The following is an 8,484-nucleotide window of genomic DNA, read 5'->3' as shown; positions in this document are numbered from 1 at the left end:
GGAATTTATTTAGAGCCTGAACATTGGAATCAGATAATCGGTGGTAGTTTTCTACTTTCAGAACCAGCTTTAAAACATACTAAATCACAGAATGTTAGGGGTTGGAAGGGACCTCGAAAGATCATCTAGTCCAACCCCCCTGACAAAGCAGGACCACCTAGTCACATATTGTAATTATTAATAGCTTTACCATGTCATATCTACATAAAATAAGTAAGGTGGTATGTGTAAGACATAAAATGCACATAAATTATACTACAGATGAGTAAAAAAATACATAAAGATAATACATAAACTATAATTAATGCATTCAGTGCATTGTACTGAAGTATCATTGTGCCTGTCTTCTTAAAAAAGATTACCACAGCAAACCTAATTGAACTGACCACAAGTAAATTTCAGGGCCTCTCATTTTCCCCAACTCACCTGCCAGCATACTTGGTTTAGCAACATGTTCCTTTTTCAAGAAGATTTTCTGTTCCCTTTTGCTAGGTAAAAAAAGACACAAATAGAAAAAACTGACCATGCAAAGAAAAGACAGCGTCAACCTAGTCCTTCTACTGAAGATACTTCATTGTTCAATCATAATTCTGTTCATAAAAAGCCATAATTTCCATCATATAGTCAGGCATTTAGAGGGCTGTTTTTTTTTTTTTTGTTTGTTTGTTTTTTTTTTTAAATTAGGATCGGGGCCTCTATTCGGAAAACATTAAGTATGTATTTAACTTGAAATACATTATTTATTCTGCTGAAGGCATTTCACCATTGAAACTAAGCTTTTAGTTTGCTTGGTCAAAGCCTTACAGAGAAGCATGAGGTTTTTTGGTCTGGTTGCTAGTTTGGAACTGCTCTCATGCAGTCATTGGCATGGGATCCTGCTGCTGCTTCTTCAGAGGCATTGGGAGGACGCGATTGTGGTCACTGCTCTCAAAATGACAAGCCATAGCTCATGCACACATACGGCCTCTTGGTTTCTGTAAACCAAGATCAGTTTGCCTTTTCTTTCTGTATAAATAAGAGAAAGAAGGAAAGCATGAGATGGGTGGTAGAAGATCAACACATCCTGCTTTGGAGAACCAGAAGGGCCTGTGTGATATACACTCCACTTGCCCAGCTCTGCACGGATCCAAACTTGAGGAAGGAAACAGGTCCATATTAATGCAGCTCTCACATACATTTCTATATACATCTAGATTTTTAAAAGGTTGACAGGAATAAGTAAATAGCCTCAATTTGTTCCTTCCTTGCCAAGAAGGCAATTGCTAAGCTTTGCTTTGAAACTAAGTTAGACCCATCTTGTACATCTTAGAGACAGCAGCCCCTACCAGACTGCCTTTGCCCCAACACTGTCCATCCCATAAAATACATTATAAGCCCCCTCTTTGTTGGATTGCCCTTACACTGAGTCAAATTGGTGGGCAAAGCCAGCATACCAGGCTGCAGCTGAGTTGGGGAGAGCATGACCCAACAGCCACGACAGTTTTTTTTAGCCTGTGGGAGGAAGGTATTATCATAACAGGTGTGAGGTAGCATATGTTGCACTTTGGGCTTTTGTAGTGGTATTGTATGGTTTGTTTACATGTCTGAGCTCTGTAGTGCATTGACTTATTATAGGTCTTTTTCAGAACACAGTTTTCGTCTCTCACAGATATAGACATTCCCATTGTGTGGCACCGTGAATGTGAAACTAGCATCTAGTCTAGAAATGGTAAAAAAGCCCAAAGCCCAAGAGAGAAAAAGAAAATACCTTTTTTTAGATTTTATTTTTTTTTCCACAATGCACGGTTGTAAAGGCTAAGAATAGTTAGTATGCATGTGCAATAGCTGACTTTTTATGCTGGGTTTTAATACATTTTATCCACTATAGTACTTGTTTTACTAGAAAACTTTAATGCCTTTATAAAGCTGTGAAGAAACACGATTAACTGATTTCCACTAGTTTGAATCTCCCTGTGGTACCCGCAGGCTACAGGAATACATCACTACGTACCTAGATGTTTACTTGTCACATGTGAACATACAGTTGGGTGGTTTAACCTCGGAAAGCCCAACACTGCATGCTTTGACCGTTTCTGTATGCAGTCCACTGAGACTAACTGCATCCAGAGAACTGACACTTTGGGTGTTCAAGTGGGTAATTCAGCACCCCTGGGATCCAACAAGCCTTGCTTGGCCATCCCCACTTTCTCATTCATGGATCTTCAGGACCCCTTGGAGCTCTTGCCTGAGCTCTGGCACAGTTCTCAAACCAGGAGCTGCCCTGGGTCATCCAGTCCGTACTGCAATAGCGTACGTGTTGCATTGGACCTTGCACAAAAACGGACAGGGATGCACTTCTGGGAATGCGACCCACTGTTGACCACCACAACACCCAGTACCCCACTGGTCTAGATGTTCCCCTGGGAAATGGAGGAGTCGGTTCAAGTACCCGCTCCAGTGAATACACATTTATTTAAAGTGATACAGCTTCACTGGGGGATACGTATGAAGCCTCGGCATCTGATTCAGAGCTACGAAGTCCTTGGGGTGACAGGGTGTCTGGAAATCAGGTACGGTGATGGAATGCCCCAAGTCCCTCTATAGACATTACCCTTTTTTTCATGATTTTTGTTTGGACTTGGGAGAGAGACATACAGCAATGCATAAAGGAAGTGTTTAAAATAGGACAGGGCATCTCTTGAAGCAAATGCAGCACCTGCAACTACTCTCTCTCTTTTTTAAAAGATTATCTTATTTAATTAAGCCTTTGAACTCATCTGTAAAAGATGTTCAGATTCTGCCTCCTTGGAAGAAAGGACTGTGGTATTTCCCCTCAGGACCAGAGTTGGGTCACACCCTCATAGCGGTCGCAATAAAACTCAAAAGGCCTGACCCCAGCTCCTCTTTGTCACTGCTGAACTGCTCAGTTCTTCAGAAATCTGGATATATTTACAATCCTAGATTATGAGCACCTATACGAGCAAAGCACAAATGCTACAAATCGAAGGAAAAACCCCCAGAATATTAAACTGCAAACTGTATGACACAGGATAATAATCACCCAGCAGAAGCTAGTCCATAGCATGCATTTCCCCAGCCACATTAAACACCAGTAAAAGGAGCCTTCACTTCTGTAGAACTGAGTATATTTTCATTTATTTAGTATCACATTTCTGTGTGTTTGCTTATGCAATAATGTATATGCATTAATTATTAATAGTTTTGCTTTGTGGAAAACGTAAATTTCATCTAAATATTGAAAGAAGATCAAGGCTCCCTCAGGGCACAACTTCATCCCAAATGTAAAACCTGAAGAAAAAGACCGCAGAAAAATGGCAAACCAAATCCCCACCAAGCAGCATTATGACAGATACCTTTTCCTTGGTTTAGCTCCACCTCTGAGAATATTTTACGTGAGTTTTATTCATTTGACCCGCAGAGAGTGTGCTTAAAAGGAGAAAGGAATCCAGCTGTGGGAAATCCCCTTTGTTGCTGTCCAAGCTCACTCCATTGACAAAGGGGGTCAATTCTGTGATAGTGGAGCTGGGAAGCAAAGAGGTGATAAAAGAGCTGGCCAAAAACATGCCAGAGAAAAACTGAGCATCTCCAGCAGACTGTCATTAAGTTCATCATCAGGCACCCTCAAGACAACAGGCAGAGCCTTCCGCCGCAGCAAATGACCAAGGGGCAGAGGGGGTGTTACCTGCCCAAGGCACGTGTGTAGTTTGAAATAATCCCCGTCCACAGCTCTGATGTCACTTCTGTTGATAAGCCAAACAAAACAGTTGTAACCACTACAAAAACATCAGCTCTGCTCCAAATTCTGCTGCTGGTGAACTGAACCTCTTTACTGCTTTCAGGGAAGCGTTGAACAAATACTGGCAATGTTAGAGATGCGCCGCTTATGCTGAAATCTGTTATGTTTTGCCATTTATTTTGCTGAGAAGAGGACCACCTCCTGTGATACACTTATGTGCTAGAGCCTGGCTACTGGTTGTAACTTTCCCGTTGTATGAGCAGGCAGCTCCATTGATTTTTAGTGGCTCCTGCTGTCTGCTCTTCCACTTGGAAAGCTATTAATCCATTTAAATTTTTGCTGTTTTCTGTTTCTATGGTGAGCTGCTTGTGATTTCCATGGTAGAAGACGTGTAAACTTGGACCTAAAGTAAAGATCTAGGAAAACCTCTTGTCTGTTTTTGGTGTTTTGCTGCCCAGCGATCTCCATCAGTTGAAGTGATTTAATGCCAGCCAGGCTGTAAACAGCACAGGGAAGCATCTTCTACTGAGTGAAACCACTGAGAAACTATACTTACCTACACTAGCTATATTTATAGAGATTTTCCAATTTCTAGGCTGTTTCGAGCCTATATGAAGCAGCAGCCACCTAAATGCTACATGTTTGAGTTGCTGTACATCTGTTGGGTCACTGAAACTTTCCTTTGACTACTCTCAAAATAGTTATCTGAGCAACGCTCGCGTTCTGACTAGAGAAGCAGAAAGGGTAACTTTAAGAGCGCTTTAAACCATTACCATCTAGACTGAAAAGACCGTATGTTACAAGAAGCCACAGACAGGATAGTCTTTCGTGACTCGTTGCAGAGTAAGATGTCTCAAACGAGGAGAATCCCCAGGCCCTTTGTCCTCTCCAGCTACCCCAATGGAGCACCAGAAGAGGAAACCTACAGTAACCTCCGAACAATTCCAGACACCACAGAGCAAATGGAGTTTAATATCAGGTATCACGCCGCATTAATACTCCTTCTGTCCTCCCCATCCCCCCACCCCCCTCCAAATACAACCCCCCAGACTTTCAAGAAGACTTTGCTAAGCCAAATAATCATAGTGGATACTATTGGAAATGGAATAGATCCAAGTGTAGATAACCAACCTGTAGTGCTTAACACTGACCGTGCAAGATTATGCTGCATTAAATGTCTGTAAGATTTTATCCTGCACAGGGACACAGATGTGGCTCTTCATTAGAAACCCACCTGTTATAGTAAGCAGCTGAGGAAGCCATTTTTACATAATTCTCTAGGCGCCTCTCACAACAAACTGATAGTGCTGCTTTGGGTTTTTCTTAATCCCATACATAGATTTTTTTCCAGTTCAGGAGTCAGGGGCTGCCTTTCCCCCATCTGCGAAAATTCCTTTCTGTGTTTTGGGTTTTTTTTGTTTTTGTTGTTAGACTGACCAAACTAAGCCCAAGTTTTTTTAAGCAGATCTCTAGAATTAAACCCCTAAGCCCACTTACTATTCAGCAGATCTCATAAACAGATCTCAGCAGAAATACAAGTTAAAATAAAAAATGTATAGTCACATTATTTTTCTACCAAACAAACAAAAAAAAGGACGAGTGTCTAAGAGAAGTTAAATCTAATTGGAAATTTTCATGAGGAAAGCGTAACCAGCTTTTGTCATCAACATGTGCCGCAGACGTTGTAGTTCAAGGTTTTCCACGCCCCAGGAACTCTGTAAGAGCCTTTAGGTTTAGGTCGGTTTATACCCTGGCACCGCCCATTTGCTGGAAACCTGCACTGCATCGCGGAAATCATCGGAGTAAAGCTGTTGGATGACAAAGCCAGCAGTTACGTAAGATGAAATACTTTGAAAGGTCTCATGTGAAGGCTGTTTCAATATTTTGACTTTGGGGGAAAAAAAAACCCAACAAACCAACCAACCAAAGCCAAGCCAGAATTCCACTGCTTTGTATAGAGAAATGAGACACCTAAACAACCAACACAGTTTTTCAAAAGTGCCAAATATGCAGCTTTTGATTAAAACATCAAAGCACTTATGTGTGTGAACAAATATAGGTGTAAGATGCGTAATCAATAAAACCATAAATAACAAGGGAAGAAACAAAAACCTGTAACATTTCGCTTTTACATACCCAGCTTAATCAAACTGTTAGGGGAATAACTGTGCCCGACGTTTGCAAATGCTTTTTAGAGAATTGCTGTTGCAGTATTTTCTTCTAACGTGCACATCCCGAACGCCTTACAGCTCAGCGGCCCAGATTGGCCATCAGCTGGCCCTGATCGGGGATGAATTTAACAGGACATACCACAGGAAGTTTGAAGATACACTGCTCCACCTGGCCCACAGGTAAGTTACCATACTGGCACTGTTAGTCTTCAGATCCTTTTAAGAACCGTTAGATCGATAAACAGTATTGTTTTGTTAGACAAACAATAACATTTCTGTACATAAAGTAAAAAAAAAATATTGCTACTGCTGCTGCTTCGTACAGAACCTAAAGAAAACCAAAACAGATACTGCAGCTTGTCTTACAGGGAAGAGCTTTATAAAGTAAATTGTTTCCACGGACTACAGCCATTTACAGTCAAGAGACTTAAATAGTTTCTTGGTATTTAAAATTTCACAGTAGCACAGTAGTTTTCTAGGTTAGACAGTGTCTTCAAGCACAACTGAGCGATGAGAGGCCTGCAGCCTAGTAAGTGTGATGCTTCAGGGAGCAACGTGTTACCGCATGTCAAATAACCCACCCGCACACATACAAGAAAACGTGGCTAGACTCGTTTGAATTGCCTTTTAGCCGCTGTGAGCTGTCAGGATTGTCATGGATAGTTGTTAACTGGCATGCAGTAATGTCCTAACCAGAGATACATAATCTGTGCCTGAACCCCCCCGCCTCACGTGCGGTTCTACCTCTTCTCTCCTTGCTTCAGGGAGAGGACAGTCACTTGCTGCAGACTTAGAGAGAGTGCAGTTCAGTTACAGTCCCTGGACGTAGCATATAGTCTTATAACTTCTGCCTCAGTGAAGCTGGATTCACACTGCAGAGAGACCCAGTGGGACTGCTGTGTCAGCCCTGTATTGCTGCCCTGAACTCCGATTTGTTAGAAATCAACAGCTCTCGTTGGGTTGTGCTGCTCTGAGTTTGAGAAAAGAGCAAAGGCACAAGATTGCTGTTCAGGAGCTCTGCTGCATGTTTCCTTCTGTGATGTTAGTGATCAGTTCTGAAACCAAATTATCTCTAGCTTTCATAGCCCTACTAAGTTGCCAGGTCTTCTTCCTAAACATTTAGAGAAATACACATGTACACATAGACTTTCAGCAAGGAACACACTGCAGTTTTGGGTTTCTCTTTGTGGTTTTCTAAACCTTGGTATTTTATTTGCCAATTTTTAGAATAAATTTTCTATCCCCACGCCTTTTTTATTTTGTTTTGTTTTGTTTAAATCATCAGGGTTGCTGTCAGTGTTTTCCAGACGTGGAATATTATTAAAAGTGTTATAAGAAGCTTTGGAAATATTTTGAACAATAACTGGACAAAGAGGATCATTGGTTGTGGAAGCTGGGTATGCTCTCTCTCCCTTTTCTCCCACCTTTTTGTTGACGAGTAGGTAACAGCAACACCTAACTTACATGGGAGTTAGTAAGCATACAATGCGGCTCTCGCTTTGGGTTTATTCCTTAGTTTATTGGTGTCCTCGCTTTGCCCCGTTTTTTCTTTTTAGGCTGAAATGTCTCATTTATAGACAGAGCATGCCAAATGTCTGCAAACAGCTGCCCAAGCCCCACACAACTCACGGGGGCTCCATGCAGAGGGAAGGGGTCTCCCGCTATGCGAAGCTGCAAGGCCCTGCTCTAGGGCAGATAAGCAGGCTTGCTGCCGGCGGCGGCGTTTTACCCTGTGTTTACCCCAGAGAAGGGGGGAGGATTCCGTAGAGGCTGGACAGGACCCTGCCACTGCAGCAGTCGCCGCAGCCACCAGCAGAACTAGACCCCGGCGCGTGTTCCCGTGGACTGTACCCCCCGCCTCACGCTGGCCTCGCGCGCAGGCGCTCCTGGGAGCTTTTCTGCACCGCTTTTTCGCTGCTTGTTATTTCTAATTCCCTTCCCTCTTCTTCCCGCAGGTTTGCAAGCTTCCTTTCAGGTGCCTCTGCCAGAAGCTGGTGCCTGCAGCCTTGCTTGTCGTTGCCTTTTGGTGGGCCATGAATTATGGACTGCAGAATTAACAGAAGGAATTACAATAGGTCATTGCTGGACTCTGACCAGTATCATTAACACCCAGGTGGTGGCAGTTGGTTTGTTTTTCAAATTTACACTGATAAAAATCTCTTTTATATTTAAAACCTAGGCTAGTGCTGGGTCACTGCTGTTTCATACCTTTTTCAAAAAAGAAAAATGTTTAAAATAAGGAGGTTGTTGCTGGATAACTGCCTGACTTGCTAGTTTTGAAATGTGACTCCAGGCGATTAGAAAGTCTGTCTTTTTTGTGTTTGTTTTAATGCAATATAAAGTGTCTATTTCATATAAACGAGTTTCATAAAGAGATTCTGGATGTGGGGAAGACTGAAGGCATGCTGGACATCCTTTAAATTTTAACACTGTATAAGCAATAAAGATTAAAACCGTGATACTTTTTTAAAATTAAATTGTTGCTTCAAATGTTTCGCAGTGTTACAATTTTCCAAGATTGTGTTGTCACACATTAATAACAGTATCTTGTCTGGTACGTTTTGCTGTCTAAGACTA

At 42.1% G+C, this 8,484-nt stretch overlaps 1 protein-coding gene across 1 annotated transcript; it reads left to right on the top strand.

Moving 5' to 3' along the window:
* The first annotated feature begins 4,584 nt into the window (after window positions 1–4,584).
* Window positions 4,585–7,964, top strand: LOC104343654 (uncharacterized). Its single transcript, XM_009947607.2, has 4 exons — window positions 4,585–4,715; window positions 5,986–6,087; window positions 7,193–7,304; window positions 7,863–7,964. The coding sequence occupies exons 1-4, from the start codon at window positions 4,585–4,587 to the stop codon at window positions 7,962–7,964; spliced, it is 447 nt and encodes a 148-aa protein (XP_009945909.1).
* Window positions 7,965–8,484: the final 520 nt, after the last annotated feature.

This window comes from Leptosomus discolor, chromosome 1, assembly GCF_034619465.1.
Source record: "Leptosomus discolor isolate bLepDis1 chromosome 1, bLepDis1.hap2, whole genome shotgun sequence".
Taxonomy (NCBI): Eukaryota; Metazoa; Chordata; class Aves; order Leptosomiformes; family Leptosomidae; genus Leptosomus; species Leptosomus discolor.
This window is presented reverse-complemented; position numbering and strand designations above follow the sequence as displayed.